The 20,867-nt window shown below is 41.1% G+C and overlaps 1 protein-coding gene and 2 long non-coding RNA genes across 13 annotated transcripts in view; all 3 read right to left on the reverse strand.

Moving 5' to 3' along the window:
* LOC103715437 (pentatricopeptide repeat-containing protein MRL1, chloroplastic) overlaps positions 1-20,867 on the reverse strand; it is a 40,034-nt gene that overhangs the window by 2,486 nt on the left and 16,681 nt on the right. For 9 of the 11 annotated variants that reach the window (XM_039117307.1, XM_039117296.1, XM_039117291.1 and 6 more), the window contains 7 exons: positions 13,336-13,444; positions 13,174-13,265; positions 12,873-12,963; positions 10,178-10,409; positions 9,988-10,080; positions 1,031-1,079; positions 522-615 (listed from right to left, as the gene is read on the reverse strand). In XM_039117307.1, coding sequence (XP_038973235.1) covers positions 522-615; positions 1,031-1,079; positions 9,988-10,080; positions 10,178-10,409; positions 12,873-12,963; positions 13,174-13,265; positions 13,336-13,444 — 760 coding nt within the window. The other 2 variants (XR_005507520.1, XM_039117312.1) reach the window with 2 other exon arrangements.
* Positions 2,128-4,456, reverse strand: LOC120105145. Its single transcript, XR_005507524.1, has 3 exons — positions 4,168-4,456; positions 3,170-3,269; positions 2,128-2,174 (listed from the first exon to the last, which is right to left on the reverse strand). It is a non-coding gene; the product is annotated as an uncharacterized LOC120105145 (long non-coding RNA).
* Positions 6,886-9,220, reverse strand: LOC120105143. The gene is made up of 3 exons (XR_005507522.1): positions 8,925-9,220; positions 7,929-8,028; positions 6,886-6,932 (listed from the first exon to the last, which is right to left on the reverse strand). It is a non-coding gene; the product is annotated as an uncharacterized LOC120105143 (long non-coding RNA).

Genomic DNA, 20,867 nt, shown 5'->3' on the forward strand with positions numbered 1-20,867 from the left:
AGTCAACAAGGGCTACAATAAAACAAGAATTTGATGATGCAAGAAAAGAACTCAACAAGTCTAAAATAAGGATTCAAGTCCCAGCACGACATTCTGTGGGACATAAGGATGGGGCACCATCCCAAGTCCGAGCTTGTCCCACCGTGGCCCCAGTGTCTTGTTCGGCATGTCACATCACCTATCCAAAGTGTCAAGATGGGGTAGGACAGATAGTCCTACGGGATTTGAATCATTGCTCTAAAATATGATTTTCTTGTTTAATAAGGGATTCTAGTCTATACTGTGTGAATAAACAATAAAAATTTCATGGAGTTTGACTCAATATAAAATTTACAACTCAAATAAACTTAATTATTTTATGCTTCGATGTCATCAATAAAGCTATGTTGTTTAATATCATAGATATCTTCACCAAACTTTTTTTTAATGTCCATTAGGTACTTTACATAGACTTCAAATAAATTTCATAGATAAGGATTAATAAATTCTAGAAGAATATATCAAAGAAAAATGTGTTTTACCTTCCAGCAACGATAATTGTTTTCTCTCCTTCGCTAGATTGAATCTGTGTTTTTTCTGTAGGTAACACTATGGTTATGTTGGGTAACCTTGCACCTGCACAAAATCAAAGGGTTCATTACAAGAGCAACTGTAGAAGTCAAATTTAACCTATATACTATCGTTCTGATGGAGAAGATAGGCCAGTCAACTGCTCCTTGTGGCTTAAGTAATTTGTTTGTGCATCTTTTGCTCTGGTTATTACAGGCACAAGAAAAGTTTCTCATCTGGTTATCATCTTCTTTTTTCCTCTCGTCTAAACCTAATCTTCCATATTTAAAATTCATCCCTGAATTACATGTATTTCTATATAATTACAATGACTCTTATTTTCCAAAGATCTTATTTTCCAAGGATCTTCATATAGCAAATTATGTAGCTCTAAAAGCAGTTGAAATAATGAATTTTTAAAAAGAAAATTAGTATAAAAATTGAGGGAGGAAATCAAGCAGTATCATAATAGTATGATTACCAGCAGCCAGCCGATGCTTCAAACCTTTCAAAATTGTTAAGAGATACACCTGACAGATTTTCAAAAATAGAATCAGTTGTTTGATATGGAAATATAATTTTTTGTTGTCTTATAAAATCATCAATTTCCATTTTTCTTCAAATAAAAAAAGTTTCATCAACAAAAGCAATAATTCCAGACAAGCATGTAGTAGTGTATATGATCCACAAGCACCCGATAAAGATAATAACATCGACCCAAAGTAGAGGTACGCACCTTGTAAGTGACAGTTAAGGTTATTCAGCAGGAATAGTCATAAACCGACATAATTCCTACACAACTCCTTTTCTTGTGATGTTAAATAGAAAATGCATACATCAAGCAAGGATGTTGTAATTAAACTTGTTGGAAAGTGGGATAGTCCCACATCGAATAGGCAAGGAACTTGGTGGCCTTAAATACACATAGGCCCATCCTCTTATCAGATTAAAGTTTTTTGGGCTGGATTGCTAAGTGGTATCGAAGCCAACTATCCCTTGGCTATCCATTTAGTTCCCTTCTCCCCCCTTGCTTTCCACATGTCACCCTTCTTCGGGTTTCGTCCTGTGGGTTCTCCACGTGTGAGAGGGTGTTGGAGATTGGAATAGTCCCACATCGGATAGGTGGCCTTAAATACACATCCCATTTCTCCTATCAGCTTAAGCTTTTAGGCTGGATTGCTCACAAAAATATCTTACTACACTTTCCATCATCTGGTTTCCTTTGCAGCTATTCCCATTAGTGGTATTCTAGATCTCATTTTTCTCCTGAACATCCACAGATTTGATCATTGGTCCTAGGGGCCTCTTCATGTCTTCATTGCACGTCTATACCTGTCACGCCCCGAACCCAGCACCCGGGTCCGGTACGCGACCGGCCGCATGAGCCCTAGAGCAGTGCCCTAGAGATCATGCAAGGCCTATGATTATCAAAAATTCCAATAAATCCACAATTAATTTAGTAATTCAAATAGACAAGTCCAACATGTCCAAATAAACAAATTAGTTCAATTACAAGATCTTCAAATGTTCATCAACATCAAAGAAAGATAAACAAACCAACTAACTAATGACTCGGGTACTCGCACTCTGCGCCCATCCTGTCCAAATCAATGCATCATGTAACTCTGGTAAAGAAAAAGAAGAAGAGGGGGTGAGCTTTACAGCCCAGTAAGAATCCCTACACATCCACACCAACACAATAATAATATAGATTTGAAAACCACGACAAATCGATGCACATTTCATGAAATCATAAACCGGCTATCAAAAGGCCTTAAATAATCAACATAAGTATGTACGTCAAATATCAATGAAAGTCCAACCATGCAAGAATGATATAGCATATGATAGCTCATAAATCTTCATTAATATTTTCAATGCTTTTTCTTTCCATTCCATGTTAACTTGATCCGGATCAATTATCTTTCCGACTTTGGGCCAAATCTCGGTCACATTTCTCAGCCTGTGGTAGGGCTACCAAATTATCACATTTTCAGCCTGTGGCGGGGCCTGCACATTATAGTTCCACATTTCTAGCCTGTGATGGGGCCTACCAAAGTATCACATTTTCAGCCTGTGGCGGGGCCTGCACATTATAGTTCCACATTTCTAGCCTGTGAGGGGGCCTACCAAAGTATCACATTTTCAGCCTGTGGCGGGGCCTGCACATTATAGTTCCACATTTCTAGCCTGTGAGGGGGCCTACCAAAGTACCACATTTTTAGCCTGTGACGGGGCCTGCCATAATAACAAGATAAACCCAAAGTCCCTTTTCATACAATCCAGTTTACCTCCACACATCAAATCCTTTTTATTTATTTCCGGCTTTAAACTAACCACGGTCACGTTTCCAGCCCGTGACGGGGCAACCAATATCACATGGTTAGTTTAGAACACCACATCCATCAGTCCAATTATGTAGGTATAGGTTATGCGCATGCATGCATCCATCATGATACCAACAACAAGCAAATACGATCATAATATCAACCACAAGCCAACACGATCAAAATATAATTTAATATAAAACTATTCTTGATTTGTTTGGATCATAGCATATCATACATATCTAAGTATAAAAATATTTTATCATGCAGGATTGGCGTACAAGGATCCTTACAGAAATTGTAGACAGACTCAAATACAGATCTGGATCACAACCTACGAGCTGGGGTGCTGAGTCCCCTGATCAAAACCTCCTGGCACCGCTGACTCTTCCCCTACAACATCAATTATAAATCACAAACTAAATTATTTAATATTTAAATATTCTAAACCATAATTCACATCTACTATGGGGTCCATCACCAGGTCCCCAAACATCTCAATCTCTCCAGATCTAGGGCAGTCGGGGTGGCCCGACTCCCACCTTGCACCATCGGCCCATGTCGTCGCCAGCCGTGGCCGCAGCCATGCCGGCGACGATGGCCGGTCCCGATGAAGAGACCAACATAAAGGGATGATTCCTCTCTCTTCATGGTTGGAAATACATCTCCCTCCCTCAAATCTTTTTTTTTTTTGATCCAAGGACAACAGCCATGGTGGCTGTGCCCTCTCCTTCCCCAACCCAACAACACCGTTGGCCGAACCATCGCCGGCTGCCACTGTCGCAGTCGCTGGCAATGGTGACCGACCAAGAGAGGGAGAGAAGGAGAAGTTCCTTCTCATTCTTCTTCTTCTTCTTCCCCCCCCCCAAAACATACACAGGGTCCCCTTTTTCCTCCCTTCCCTCTCCTCCGTCATCAACAGAAGAACCACCAGGATGGTGGCTCGGCCTTCACCCGACGGCGGCCACCTCACCGTCGTCGCCGGCCAGCGGCCAGCCGACGAGAGGAAGGAGAAAAAGAGATGGGATCGCGAGGAAGATAACCTCGGATCCACTACTCCCGATCACCAACTAAGCCCGAAAAACCCTTTTTGACCCCCACACAACCCAGTCCACCCTACTGCCATGAATCCCGGCCAACCCAGCGGCCGGCGGCGGCAAAATCCGGAGGAGAGGAGCCGAAACAGGGGTACCCTGTTTCGGATCCTTCTTCGGTGATTCCGTCGGCCATAACCCAGGAAACCCAACCCAAAACCAGGCAAATAAAATGCAAAGGACAAAGCCATGCTTACCTCGGCCCGATGAGGGTGTTCCGGCGACTTTCCGGCGAGGAATCGGAGGAGGGGTCTTGGGTTTTCACGCACGGATCCGAGACTTCTCCCGATTTGTGGGGGATCTTCACCGAGGGAGGGAAAAGCTTCTGGCTTCCTCCGCGGCCGGCCGGTTCCTCCCTCCGACGCTCGTCTCTCCGGCGATCTCCTCTAACGCCGCCGCCCTCTCTCCCGTTCTCCTCTCTACCACGATCGTGCCCTAGGCACGATCGTATATGGTGGATGGGCCCGGTCTTTTCGGGCCGGCCCGTCCACCCCCTTTTTTTTTTTTTTTTTTTTAGGGGTATTACATACTCTCCCCCTTAAAAAATTTCGTCCTCGAAATTAACTTACTTGAAGCCTCAAATTTTTTTTTAAAAAAAAAAATTGCATCCATTATATCATCCCTGAGATTTCAAATAGTCTCCCTCTCGGAGTACCTACCCACAAGATTTTGACATACAAAAATTACATCATCTCAAAACTTGATCCTTTCTATTTACCACACATAGTAAGTTCTTTTGATCTCCTTCAAAAGAATTCCAAACTCCCAATGTCATAATTCTTTTTCCGAGAATTTAATTACTCTTGATTAATTTCGCATAAAGATCATAATTGGCTTAACAAGGATAGGAGAAGGCTTTATCGTCAAATGGTCTTCATAATCTTTAATCCTCTTTCTTTTCTTAATTTGCCCATAATTTAATGATCAACCTCTATCCTAGGAAAACCTCAAACCCCTTTCAAATAGCTAGATTGACAATACCGATCTAGGAGTACGAGATTCATGTTAAAACATTTCAGGTCTAAGACCAACCAAGGAATCATCAACCGTTAATGCTAAATTTAAGATGCCCAAGATTCTCCCAAAAGTTCTCAGCAATAGAAGAGCCCACTGGTAAAATTACATAGCTACCTCTCGATCATCCATAGAATCAACAATATTCTCCTCTATTAGAAACTAACTCAAGTGTTCCATCATAATGCCTTTTAGATCAAATATTGTCCTTAACCAGTTTCAAAATAACTCAAACCACCACACTTTCGCTGCGCGCTCTGATTTAATTCATTAAATACTCTAAAGCCTCTAAAGATTTAGGACCAAAATATCACTTTGCACTAGGAGTAGGAAAATTCAAATTTCAAAACTTTAATTGAGCAGAACCTCCAAATCTCTCTGTCCTCAATTTATGTAGAGTATACTAACCATAACTAACCTTCAAGGCATTAATCAAGTTTAACGTCACTACATGATCTTCACAACCATTTTAGGATCCAAAATATCTAGGTTTAATTTAAAATAAGTTAACCTTGGATTTTCTCAGCAATTCAATTAGACAATCTATATTGATTTTCTTTCCAAAAAGATTTACTTCAATTCAATGGGTTAAAAGCCATTGAGCCAATACACTATGATTAGAAATTAACTCTATCAATCTCCAGATCTTTCTCCACCAAAATTCTTAACATTCATCAGCAATGCTATATATGATAATTCATGTAAGCATCTCATGATCGAAGTCTTTACTCAATATGACATTTATTAGTGGCTTCATCAATAATGACAAAAGATCCCTGCTCAAATCTTAAACCTAGGCTTGAGTTTTACATCAACACATCAAATAGTCTTCTACAATTACAAGTAAAATCCAGTAGCCCAATCCAAACATGAGAATTCAAATAATTAGAATTCCCCCATCAATATGCATACTCTATGGCCTCAAAATAATCAAATACATTAATAGAAAATAGACCTATTTGCAATATCCAACATGCCAATACCAGATATAATCCACATACATTTTCAACTTCGAAGAACATTTCTTTTCAATATTATGAAATCTCCTTAGCTCACTCCAATACTATAGAAGATCTACGTATAAATCCCACTCTAATAATTAGCAGCAATACCAAAAGTACGATCACATCAAAACCTATATCAAGTTTGAACTTCCAGATCATTTAAATAATATCTGAACATGGTATAACCGATATGCCATTGTTGACCTTCCTACAGTTATCTTAGGTCAAACCTCTCTTATCATGATCAAAGACAATTTATACTTTTCTTCCACACTCATCGAAAACCAAATCCGATGCATACATTTTATCACAATGCCCTGTTATCTTACACCTTAAGCACTGAATTTAATTATCATGTCCCAAGTGATCATAACCTTAAGCTATGATATATTTCTATCACAATCCCTAGTGATCTTAAACATATGCTCGGATTCCAATTTTGTCACTATCCCCAATGATCTTAAACCTCAAACTCTAATGCCACTAAGGCCATAGTCCCAAGTGGTCTTAAAGCTTAGATTACAATATCATTCCTATTACAATCTCAAGTGATTATAAACCAAGGCTCTGATAGTTTTCCTATCATATCCCCACTCACACTCACCTGAACATAAACCCTAGGATATCTTAACCTTAAGCTCTGATACCACTCTGTCACGCCTCGAACCCAGCACCCGGGTCCGGTATGCGACCGGCCGCATGAGCCCTAGAGCAGTGCCCTAGAGATCATGCAAGGCCTATGATTATCAAAAATTCCAATAAATCCACAATTAATTTAGTAATTCAAATAGACAAGTCCAATATGTCCAAATAAACAAATTAGTTCAATTACAAGATCTTCAAATGTTCATCAACATTAAAGAAAGATAAACAAACCAACTAACTAATGACTCGAGTACTCGCACTCTGCGCCCATCCTGTCCAAATCAATGCATCATGTAACTCTGGTAAAGAAAAAGAAAGAAGAGGGGGTGAGCTTTACAGCCCAGTAAGAATCCCTACACATCCACACCAACACAATAATAATATAGATTTGAAAACCACGACAAATCGATGCACATTTCATGAAATCATAAACCGACTATCAAAAGGCCTTAAATAATCAACATAAGTATGTACGTCAAATATCAATGAAAGTCCAACCATGCAAGAATGATATAGCATATGATAGCTCATAAATCTTCATTAATATTTTCAATGCTTTTTCTTCCCATTCCATGTTAACTTGATCCGGATCAATTATCTTTCCGACTTTGGGCCAAATCTCGGTCACATTTCTCAGCCTGTGGTAGGGCTACCAAATTATCACATTTTCAGCCTGTGGCGGGGCCTGCACATTATAGTTCCACATTTCTAGCCTGTGATGGGGCCTACCAAAGTATCACATTTTCAGCCTGTGGCGGGGCCTGCACATTATAGTTCCACATTTCTAGCCTGTGAGGGGGCCTACCAAAGTATCACATTTTCAGCCTGTGGCAGGGCCTGCACATTATAGTTCCACATTTCTAGCCTGTGAGGGGGCCTACCAAAGTACCACATTTTTAGCCTGTGACGGAGCCTGCCATAATAACAAGATAAACCCAAAGTCCCTTTTCATACAATCCAGTTTACCTCCACACATCAAATCCTTTTTATTTATTTCCGGCTTTAAACTAACCACGGTCACGTTTCCAGCCCGTGACGGGGCAACCAATATCACATGGTTAGTTTAGAGCACCACATCCATCAGTCCAATTATGTAGGTATAGGTTATGCGCATGCATGCATCCATCATGATACCAACCACAAGCAAATACGATCATAATATCAACCACAAGCCAACACGATCAAAATATAATTTAATATAAAACTATTCTTGATTTGTTTGGATCATAGCATATCATACATATCTAAGTATAAAAATATTTTATCATGCAGGATTGGCGTACAAGGATCCTTACAGAAATTGTAGACAGACTCAAATACAGATCTGGATCACAACCTACGAGCTGGGGTGCTGAGTCCCCTGATCAAAACCTCCTGGCACCGCTGACTCTTCCCCTACAACATCAATTATAAATCACAAACTAAATTATTTAATATTTAAATATTCTAAACCATAATTCACATCTACTATGGGGTCCATCACCAGGTCCCCAAACATCTCAATCTCTCCAGATCTAGGGCAGTCGGGGTGGCCCGACTCCCATCTTGCACCATCGGCCCATGTCGTCGCCAGCCGTGGCCGCAGCCATGCCGGCGACGATGGCCGGTCCCGATGAAGAGACCAACATAAAGGGATGATTCCTCTCTCTTCATGGTTGGAAATACATCTCCCTCCCTCAAATCTTTTTTTTTTTTGATCCAAGGACAACAGCCATGGTGGCTGTGCCCTCTCCTTCCCCAACCCAACAACACCGTTGGCCGAACCATCGCCGGCTGCCACTGTCGCAGTCGCTGGCAATGGTGACCGACCAAGAGAGGGAGAGAAGGAGAAGTTCCTTCTCATTCTTCTTCTTCTTCTTCCCCCCCCAAAACATACACAGGGTCCCCTTTTTCCTCCCTTCCCTCTCCTCCGTCATCAACAGAAGAACCACCAGGATGGTGGCTCGGCCTTCACCCGACGGCGGCCACCTCACCGTCGTCGCCGGCCGGCGGCCAGCCGACGAGAGGAAGGAGAAAAAGAGATGGGATCGCGAGGAAGATAACCTCGGATCCACTACTCCCGATCACCAACTAAGCCCGAAAAACCCTCTTTGACCCCCACACAACCCAGTCCACCCTACTGCCATGAATCCCGGCCAACCCAGCGGCCGGCGGCGGCAAAATCCGGAGGAGAGGAGCCGAAACAGGGGTACCCTGTTTCGGATCCTTCTTCGGTGATTCCGTCGGCCAAAACCCAGGAAACCCAACCCAAAACCAGGCAAATAAAATGCAAAGGACGAAGCCATGCTTACCTCGGCCCGATGAGGGTGTTCCGGCGACTTTCCGGCGAGGAATCGGAGGAGGGGTCTTGGGTTTTCACGCACGGATCCGAGACTTCTTCTCCCGATTTGTGGGGGATCTTCACCGAGGGAGGGAAAAGCTTCTGGCTTCCTCCGCGGCCGGCCGGTTCCTCCCTCCGACGCTCGTCTCTCCGGCGATCTCCTCTAACGCCGCCGCCCTCTCTCCCGTTCTCCTCTCTACCACGATCGTGCCCTAGGCACGATCGTATATGGTGGATGGGCCCGGTCTTTTCGGGCCGGCCCGTCCACCCCTTTTTTTTTTTTTTTTTTTTTTTTTTTAGGGGTATTACAATACCACTTCAACTATATCTCCATCAATTCGTCCTTCACTGGTACAACTTCCATACCTCCCTTGACATACTCATTCTTCAGTACTATTCCTAAATTCATCACGCGTCCAATTTGACATTATCATTTTGCCATTTCATCTTATTAAGTTAGGCCCTTCTTATTGTTCAACATCCAATACAATGCAACTTGATGATCTTATTTCAATCCTATAAACTTTTCCACTAGTACAGAAAAGCACGCATCTGTCATAGCACCCCAAAAGCATCTATCAACATCATCCACCCGGCTTTCTTTATATGAAAAATGCCTTGATCTATCCCTATATCCTGTTGAACTACAAATCTCAGTCAATTAAAAGCATCATATGATTGTTGTTTGCCCGCCAATTTTGAGTAGGCCTGATTTTCAGTTTTGCAACTCTTGAATTGCCTTAGTAGACGTTTATATACTTCTTCACATCTGAGTACCTTGGAAAATTTTACATGACATATTACTAATGATTGCATCTCCCATATCTTCCACCTAATAAACATATAACTTTTCAACTTGACCATAAAATGAATTTTCAAATAAATTTCATTGATGAAATAAATGACCATAGTGCATTATATCTATCTATTTGCTTGAGTAGATAAAGCATAATACTGAAATTAGGAAAAATGAAAACCAAAAACTCAAAATACCAATGAAGATATAGCAGTTTATACATTTGGGAAAATCTTACCTCAACAGTATGTATCTCTAATTTCCTTGCATCGACAAGAATTGGACTTTCCTTGAACGAGACACGTGAAACCACTCCCAGTGAAGCAGCCTCCTGTAGTTCAATAAGTGTCAGATTATTTTTCCGTAATAATTAGATCAATATAAGTTAAAAAGTCACAAGTTTAAATTCCATTCAGTTGTTCACACACCTCAAGTATGGAGAAGGAACGGGTATCATATTCTCCAAATCCATCTAGCAATGAACTTATGTTTGAGCACCTTGAAGTATCCAAGCTGATTCCTAAATTCTCGATAATCTTTTTTCTAAATGAAGAATCACGAGGAAACTGCAAGCATCCCAAAACTTGAGAGAAAACCTCAATTGTGGGTTTTACACCAGCTGAAATTGTTTCACGGTAGACCTTTATTGCTAATGACGTCCTGCCAGCAGATTAACAATTGGAAAATACTGCATGCAGTTATTTTGTTTAGCCATATTCTGTATCATATGATGATTAATAATGCCACTGTACGATATTTTATATCAAATAGAACCAAGACAACATGCTATCACTCTTCCCTTAAAACATGCAAAGAGTATCAAATTACCAGCATTACCTAGATAATTGGCATATGTGCCAGAAGCTCATTCGTTCACGAGTGTTCAATACACTTTAACCACTAAAAATCCTGTCATAGGAGGCTTCCACACAATACAATTTACTAAAACAGAATATGAATATCTTAAAATATGCTGATGACTAGTATAAATTGAGTCAATAATAATTTTACCTAAAAAACTTAGATTTATGCAATAATGACAATAAAGATAAAAAATAGGCGTCATACTTTAATAGAAGAGTATGGTTCCTCTAGACTAATATGGGATAGTGGTAGCATAATTGGCACATGTCATTAATTGCAATAAGGTGTTCCAGTAATTTCTACAAAGGTTCTCTAAGACCGGCCTTCCCTTTTTTGGACCCTTCAACACAAATGCAATCTCTATTTCTGGGCCTCTCTTTAAATTTGTTCCACCATCATATCATTGAAAACTATTCTATATGGAAATGCCTAAAACTGTTTGAACGTACTGATTTTCTTAGTTTTCTCTCTACTTTCACCGAAGAGCCACCTTAACATTTTTGTTTCCATCAAACTTGTCTGGTCTTTTGGAATCCTCTTCATCATGCAACATTCTGATCCCTTATTTTGAGCTAGCATGCATAACTTTGGACATATTTACTAACATGTGAATTGATCCCATCTTGTCATTCATGTTTCTGTAGCATAAAGGCAAAACTGAGAAAAGCAAGAAAACATAAAACATATCACATATCATTATCATCCATTATTGTTTAGGTCAAAGTGCACCTCTATGTTATCATTTTAAGGGACAGTATAGTAGCTTTTATTATGCTAGTCTATTATGACATATTCTTGTCGATACACATTTAATTTTTTTTTTCAATTTTTTTAATGCGTTTGTGCATGTCCAGTTTACATATAGGTTGCATATATATATGCAGCACTGGTTTCTTCATGAGCTCATTTGTGTTTGCTTTATAAGACAGCATATTTGATTGAATGTGCTTATGAGCTTTGTCGCCCTTGTAAAAACTTTTTTAATGGGAGTGTGGCATCAGAGCTCAAATCTGTTATATATTGTTGATCTCCTCCTAATAGCTTAAAGTTTTTGGTTCAAATTGTTAGTCAACATGGTATCAGCATATAGGTTTGCTGGAGGACAAGAGTTTGAATCCCCTCCATATTATTTATTTATTTAATTATCGTGGTTATAATATTGACTTGTTTCGATTTCAATCATTATGGTGCCTTTACATGCGTCGCCCAAGCCACACGCGAGGGGGGATGTAAAGGCCTGATATACATTATGGGCCGCTTCCCTAATAGCTTAACCTTTTGGGGTCCATTGGTTAGTGAATAAAATCAACATCTCGGGTTTTTTTCTGAGGTTTCAAAGAGACCTACAGTAGGAAATAGGCTCAACTATTGCCAATTCCACTTTCTGATTGGATCTATACCATGTAATAAGTATTATTGTGCAACTGAAGGTTCCATTCAACTGGATATTGGCAAAGACACTGCAGGCTGCTGGCTTGCTGACCCAGGAACTTGGGGATTTGGATGTCCTCAAAAGGAGTCCATTGTTAATTATCAGCCACCAATGAGCCACCACTCATACCAGAAGCCAATAAATTGAAGGAGGCCTAATAAATTGAAGAAATTTGCAGGCAGGTATGCATAGGCTCAGATATTGCTTGCTGTTTCTCATTGCCAAGTAGGGCCAACCACTTGGGATGCAACTGATTACAAATAAAAACCTAGATGAAAATTTGCATGCATTTACTAAGAGCTCTAAGAACTTTAAAGGCTTGTGAATGCCCTAACAAATTATCTGAGCAACATTATATGCTCATATGGCGAATGTAATAGGAGAAAAGAAAAAGGTAAGAAGTTCAAGAGGCCAAGGAATCAAAGGAGGCTTATGATCCTAATATCCCTAAATTTTAGGAACATGGAGAATCACCTTTTCATAAAATTAGTATCCTAAATTTTTGGGACTGAGAGTATCTATAACCTCCCATGATGCCTTTAATTTCTTTTTCCACATGCCCTTTGTTCATCGACTGCCTTTCATATTTGAAGCTTAAGCATGAATAACCTCATCCAGAGTCCAAAAGGCCCTAAACTTTGGTGTCATCAAACCATGTATAGTTCAAAAATTATAGTCAAGAAGTAGTAAACAAATTAAAAAGATAACAGCTAGAACATTAGAAAAATTAAGCATATCACCAATGTCAATGCATCATATCATGAATTCAAGAAGCTTAACAATTGTGGACTGATTCGAAAAATACTTTGATGAGAGTAATATCATACCATTTATTGTCAATTTGTGGTCTTCCATAGTTGAAAGCCACAATAGGCTCACCACCTGAACAGGCCTTCTCAAAACTACGTAGGCACAAACCTACAAAGAGAGCAATTGTATGATGATTAATCATCAATATCCATGAAAAAATATTGGGACAGACCATAAATGATTAGATATAAGCTCGTTCCAACTTCCATCCACGTAAACAATATAAAGCAACAGTGTCTACAAATTGCCTTCAGGTAATCAAGCATTTTTTTCTTGTAGTAATCAAAAATAATGGTTTAAATAGTTTGATGAATTTACCAGTCAGGCAGCGACACATTATGAGATTAGGGAGAATACCATCCGTTTTGGCTTGTCCAAGGAGTGTAAAACCCAATTCTGCTTCACCAGCCCTTCAAGTCCAGAAGATGAGATTCAGGTAATGATCATTGAAGTAAATGGTAGAAAGTTTAGAACAATTACTTTTCACATTCTACTATGAGGACCGAATATGTGATGACATTTGGGCACACGCCTAATTTTTTCACTTCATCAAGAACTTCAACGGACTTCAAAATTTGGTCACCATCACCTGTAAATATATTATATAATTGGACTTAGAGTCTAGGAAAACCACCTTTCCAATAACAAACTTGAGTGACAATGAAGGCAAAAGGTTTGAAGAATCAGCAGAGGCAGAAGGATTTTGAAATTTTCAAGAGGCATTAGTGGTATATTTCTTGGATTAGAACTTTACGTTATATTGATGAATATGCAACGAGTGATGTCCTGCAGTCCTGCTTAAATTTTGGTCTCCAGGGAAATAGAAATTTCTTTCTGGTTGCAACAGAGATTAGACAACTAGTTCAAGATATCCTTCCAAACATTGGTTTCATGGTAGATTCAATTTTGAGCATTAAATACTGACTCCTTACAGTAAAGATGCCTTAAGAAGCAACTCCATGAACATATCCTATTTGCATCATTAGGTATTTTATGTTTTAGATCACAAATCTTTATAATATGCTGCTAATTTGAATTGAGTGCTTAAGATGTTCAGTCTTTTTTGAATTTTCAGGGCATCTATTTGATATCAATATTTCAGGATGCTTGCTAATGCTTAAGAAACAATATTCACTAACACTAATTTCACTTTAGCCTTTTCTATCCACAAATCTATAAGAATTAGAATGTGCATATAAGCAATTTGAGTTACTTCACCTCTTGTTGAAACCATTGTTTTCTGATTGCGATTAGATTCCTCAAGATCCAATCAGACGGAAGTTTGAAATTCTTCCTACATCAAAATCAACTACCAAAGTATTGTGTGCCAGTCTGCACAGTACATAGCCATGCTCTGCTAAGCCGTGGCAATGCATGGCACGCAATGGCACAGCAGCAATACCATGCTAGTGCCAGGTGTTGTAATGGTGTTGGATAAATATCATGCCTTGGCATGCTGACAAACACCTACCATACTTACATGTTGATACTTTCAAAGTCTACAATATTTCAACAGCAATAGTTAGCAATAAAATATAACCTCACCTAGGGTCTGTCAAACCATGCCAAATCGGACTGGTTTGGGCACCAACACGTTTCAGCCACTAAATTTGAGACGCCTCTAATGGTTCGGCCCAAGATCTATGAAATAATCCCAGTTTAAGCTATTGAACCCCTGGTCCATGCTATTAAGAAGTTAAGGCCTCGGATCACGCTTTTGAGAGGTTAAGACCTCGGTTCATGCTTATTAAACACCCCTCCCCCCTCACACACCCACTCGCGACAGTTTACCTCACTCCACCTGCAATTTCGAGAGAGCGCCCCCTCCCACCGCTAGTGAACCCCCCCCCCCCCCCCCCAAGCCCCACAGCAGCCACTCATGATGGTACTTATGCGTTTCCGGTAAGTCCTCTCTCTCTCTCTCTCTCTCTCTCTCTCGCTCGCTCCAAAGGTTAGGGTCTTCCTCGACCTTCGCCCTTCTTCTCTCCCTCCCCCTCTCCCAGACCCCCCTCTCTCTCTTCTCCTTTTCCCACTCCCTCTCCCTCTTCCCCTCCCTCTCCAGCTCTCTCTATGTCGGTACACCCCGAAACAACACAGTACGGACCCGTAACATGCTGATTCAATCAACAGCTGATACCCCCTCCAATACCAGTTCGACGAACCTTGACCTCATCTTTAGTAATAATACTATACCTTCAATATAGCAACAAAGCAAAGTTCACCATCTCAGTACCAAACCCTGCATGGATTTCATGCTAATATAATGTTGGTACACCCGGTACGAGATCGGTTTGGTGTATCAAGACTTGCTAAAGAAAAAATTGGAAAATAAGACAGCAAGTACAAAAATGAGTAATAAACCCCAGTATAGATTGGTATGATTCAATCAACATTTTATTCATTCGGGTTTGATTGTGTCATAACCAAGGTCTGCTGAACCGACCTGTACCGGTCGGTTCAGCCCGTACCGGACCGGTACCGAGCCGCACCGGTCCGGTACAGGGGTATAAAACGGTTCCGACCCAATATGGGTCGGAACCGTTTGGTTTGAGCCTCGTACCGGTGCGAACCGGTTCGCACCGATATGAGCTCGAACCGGTGCGAACCGAGCCGGTTTGCACCGGTTCGCTTCTGAAAAATAGTGCCAGCGCCGTGGCACTTTGAAAATGCCACAGCGCTGGCCAGAGGCTGGCACTTTCAAAAGTGCCACACTGGGGCACTTTTCAAAGTGCCACTCAACCCGATTTTAGATATTCGAGAGTGTTTTAAATGTATATAATTGATTGTATCTTAATTTGAAAATATTTTATGTTCTTCATCTCATTATTTGAATCATTTGGAAGTAATAAGTTGCATCATCTACTTTTAACCTTAAACCTAAACATAAAAACATCAAAAAAATATCCAAAAGTGAAAGAACTCCAAAAAAAAAAAAACGACGATGGGGTCGAAACCAGGCCGAATGTGCCCCATCGGTACGGTATCGGTTCGGCTCGGTTCGGCACCGGTACCGTACCGTTACCGGAGCCGAACGGTACGTCGGTACCATCGGTACCACGAACCTTGGTCATAACTCTATAATTCGAATTAGGTTCCCAAAAAGCCAGCCCCGGCCCGGGTCAGCATAGAATGAGGGGAACGGCCCTAATGTTGTATTGGAAAAGAAAGCGGGTTGCGGGCAGATAAAAGCGGACATGGGGACTCGGGTCGGAGCGCAGTGTAACTCGACTCATGATTTAGTACTGACATACGATATGCCCGTTACAGGGCGAGACTCACCAATATGGTGAACCTTGCAACAAAAGACTTAAATACTTATACAGTCATACCATACTATACTATATCATACCGGCAAGATATATCGATACCCTTCATAGTAGTCCATACTGACAAATATTACATCATACCAACTGACAAATGTTACATCATATCATTTTTCTTGTCTTCACACTAGGAGACATACAATGTGTCGGTATTGTAACGCACCATAATGGTAAAGTATTTGTGATAACCGTCACCGTTTCTAAGAAAAACGGGGGGAGGCCATCACACCAACGGGCAGGCGTTTGGGTTGCCTAATGGTGGGCGGTTACAACCGGCCGCCTTCCCCAGCATTTAGAGCCTACAAAAAGCCCCGATCGGTGGAGCATTTCATCACCCTCTTCCCTCTTCTCTACTGTCTCTCTCTCACAATCCTCTCTGACTGGCAAGACCCGGTGTTAGACCCACGCCGCTGGAGCAGAAGGCTGCATCGCCGGAGTAGGAGGCGGACGACCATCTTTAGATCAGGTAAGCTCTAATCCCTTTCCTCTGCAATTTATGCTTTGTAGAGTAGATTTAGTTTAAAAATAAAAATTAAAATGGGAAGGGAAGAAGAGGGAAGAAAGAGAGATGAAGAGGGGGAGGCAGACTGTGGTCACCGAGACTGTCGTAGGCGCTGGCGCCGCCGACCTCAGGCCGGCCCTCTCCCGAGCCGATCTCCCTTCGCAAGAGAAGGGGTAGGAGATAAGAAGAAAAAAAGAAAAAAGGGGATTAAGGACTCACCTGGGAACGCCGATCGCGGGCGCCGGCCGCGGCCGCAGGCCACCCGTCGCCCGCTGCCCGCACGGCCGCAAGCGCGACTGCAAGCGCCATAGGCCTGGCCGAGGGGAGCCGCCGACCAGTCGGGGGGGTGCTGCCCGGCTTCTCCCGAGCCCTCCTTTTCCTCCGTCACGAGAGAAAAGGAAAAGAAGAAAAAGAAAGAAGAAAGAATGGGGGAACCTTCAAGAAGAGAAGGAAGAAGAAAGAAGAAGAGAAAGAAAAGAAAAAAAAAAGAAAAGAAAAAAATATATATATATATACATAATTAAATAGTCAATAATTAATTAGAGATTTAAGATAATAAACAGATATAAAAAAAATAAAATAATAATATTAACCTTGTAATTGGATCAGACCTGAACTAGATATTGAGTCAGATCTAAACTAGAAATCTGATCAGACCTGAACCAGAAAATTGGTAAAACCTGAATCAGGAATTTGACTAGACCTGATCTAGAGATTTGGGTCAGACCTGAACCAGGAATAGATTAGACCTGAATCAGATATTAGACTAGATCTGAACCAGAAATTTGGGTCAGACCTGAGCCAGAAAATTAGTTAGACCTGAATCAGAAATTTGACTAGACCTAAACCAGAGATTTGGGTCAAACCTGAACCAAGAATTGATTAGACATGAATCAAGAATTTGACTAGACTTGAACCAGAAATTGAAATTGAACCAGGTTAAGAACCCGATAAAGAAATTGAGTCCTATGGATGGAATGTAAATGGATTAAATAAGAAAGAATGTAAATAAATGAAATTGAACGTGCAATTAATAGGTAATTTGATGATGTTGTTAGGTAATTGAAGAATTGGCACCTAAACCTAGGAATTGGTGAGCAAATTAAGATAAGTGACCCTGACATAATCTTATGTTTTATCAAATACATGTGATTATTTGATTTCTGAAATTGTATATGACTATTTATGTTTTCACAAGATTAGGATCAAGCATGTGTTAGCAAATGTTGCATGATTTTAACTGGATGACATTCATCATGATTATCATGCTATGTACATAAATTTATGATGATATAAAAGTTGCACGAAAATCAAAGTTTACAGCATGACTATGAAATTCATATGTCATGATGCCATTATTTATTTTTCAATATATCTATGAGATATGATTTACAAAAGAAATGATATGATTTAACAACTCTCAGATCGCTATGTATAACCCCTGCCAGTGGGTAAAAGTAACTTGGCTTTATGACCCCCGCCAGTGGAAAGAAATAACTTGGCTTTATGACCCCCGCCAGTGGGTAAAAGTAACTTGGCTTTACTACCCCCGCTAGTGGGAAGAAATAACTGGAAGATGACCCTGCAGTGGTAAAGGCCTTGCCGGGGGAATAAGAGCGGCCATAGCTACACTAATATCTGAGAGTATGAATTTCAAAGTATGGAATAATGGCAAAAGTTTTATGATGCATAACCATATTTATGAAACTGCATGATTGGATATGCATTGGTTTTATGACTGGTTTGATTATACATTGTATGAAATACTTTGTTACAACTGTTAATTTCTTAAAATGATGCACTAGTATGTAAAACATTATGCTCTATCCGGTAAGATTATACATGGTCACTTACTGAGCTGTGTAGCTCATATCTTTTTATCTATTTTTTTTCTTACAGATAACTAAGACTACTAGGAACATGGAGCTTGATGTTATTCAGGGTTGGGATAATTGAAAATGATATGTAATATTCAAATTTTAAAAGCTCTGTATCGCCCCTAACTGTTTAAATCATGGTATGCCGAACTAGTACGGGCTGGTCCGGCCAGCTACCGGTACGCCAGAGCCGTGAAAACCGGTACAGGACGGTTCTGTGCCGGAGACGAAGAGAAAAAGAGAGCGCAGGGAAGAGGGGGGAGACCAACTGTGGCCGCCATCGGAGAGCTGCAGAGGGCGGGGGAACCCGCAGGGGCGTGGCAGAGGCCGAGGGGACGCGACCGCGGCTTTTTAATTTGAGGGTTTTAAGTGAAGTTGGCATATCGGTTGCCGACTTCACTTAAAAATCTCCAAATTAAAAATCGGTTGCCGACATCACTTAAAACCTCCAAATTAAAAAGCCGCGGCCTCCGCCGCGCCCCCTCGGGTTCCTCTGCCCCCCCGGGCTCCGCCACCCCCCACCGGCCTCCGCCGCTCTCCGATGGCGGCCACAGGTGGTCTCCCTCCCTCTCTTCCCCGCGCTCTCTCTCGTTCTCTTCTTCCCCGACTCCGATGGGAAAGAGCTTTCCGGTTCGTACCGTCCGATTTCAGTACGAACCGGAACCGTACCGTTCCGGTAGGCAACCGATACGCCTACCGGACCCGGTACGGCGGACCTTGGTTCAAACACTTTGACATTCATAAATAATATAGTTCATTTGGATTTAAAATTTTATGTGGCTGCGTGCTATTGCAGGCAAAGATTTGCAATAGTACGACCGTGTCATGATTCGGACTTGGGGCATGACAGTATTGGTGTGTAAACTTTTGGAGTCAGCAAATGAGTGTGAACTTTGAAAATTTAGCATTAGCAGGAATCAAAATCTCTTCGAATACATGACACAAAATGTTGGATTCTATTATCGCAACCGTACCTGCTTAGCACATGAACCAATACTCAGCAAAATAAATATATGCTTCTGATTACATAGATTACATGATAAAGCCATGCATTAAACCAAGTTTTTTTTAATGAAACTATATTTAGAACTTATAATGGAAAGCACGTCAAATGCTTTAATCAGTCCAGAAGATTATTTCAATATTAACACAAAATAAATGTTATTCATCAAGCTCTGCTGTAGTTTTGCTTTAAGGAGGAGCGCTGAGTAGCAAGGTCCGTCGTACCGGTACTGGTAGGTGTACCAGTCGCCTACCGGACCGGTACGGTTCGGTTCATACCGGAACCAGTCCGGTACAAACCAGCAGGCCTTTGTTTTTATGTTTTGGTTTTCACGTCCGCGCACGGGCGCGCGGGATAAATGCCACTCTGTGGCATTCCCCGCGCGGGCGGGGGAATCACCGGTGTGGCGGTTCAAAGCGCAGGGAACCGTGCACCCGCGCGCAGGCGTGCGGCCCACGCCCGTGCGGGGCACTCTACCCGAGGAGCACGTGGCCCTTTCGACCATGCGCTTTGCCACCACACGTAAAAAAAAAATTACGTATCAGACCGGTACCAGTGCGAACCAGCCGGTATGCATGCGTACCAGTCGGTACCGGCCCGAGAATAGCTGGTACCAATTTTCACGTTGTTCGAGTATCGGTTTCCATGTTGTCCAGATACCGCTTCGGCAGACCTTGCTGAGTAGAGTTGGTTGGCCAGAGAGGTTCAAGAAGTGGAGGTAAGGACCTATGTGGAAAGTATAGCAGAAAATGACAGCATATGGTTTGTACCAGGAAGCAAGAGTGGAACAGAATCTTTTAACAATGACAAACAATTCTAATATGGGTTGTTAGTAATGGTACCCTCATGTCATCAGAGAAACTAATTTAATTAAAAACAACATACTCTCTACTTTTCTCCTGTTGGTTTCTTCTGGTTACAACTAGGAACCTGCTTCAGAATTTCCCATAGTGACCAATGCAGAAATATATCAGAGGCAGAAAGATTGCTTATTATACAGATGAAAGCGATAAATAGTCTAAGCGAAACTACTTATATTACAATAAAAATTCATTTATCATTAGTAGGACTTATTATTCTTTTAGATTTAAAAGTTCAAAAATCAAATACCAATAAACACATTTGGCACTGCATACTTGTACCACTGCAATAGTGATAGAATTTTGAGGGGCCTATATGTAGCTTTTCCAGTTGAGGATCCATGAGAAGAAAAATGACACTATGATATAACACAATTGATACAAACAAAGAAAATAATTTTAAAATGATCAGCTATCCAGTTAGCTTCTTCTTATGGCTTTTTCAGA

The sequence above is a fragment of the Phoenix dactylifera genome, chromosome 2 (assembly GCF_009389715.1).
Source record: "Phoenix dactylifera cultivar Barhee BC4 chromosome 2, palm_55x_up_171113_PBpolish2nd_filt_p, whole genome shotgun sequence".
NCBI lineage: Eukaryota > Viridiplantae > Streptophyta > Magnoliopsida > Arecales > Arecaceae > Phoenix > Phoenix dactylifera.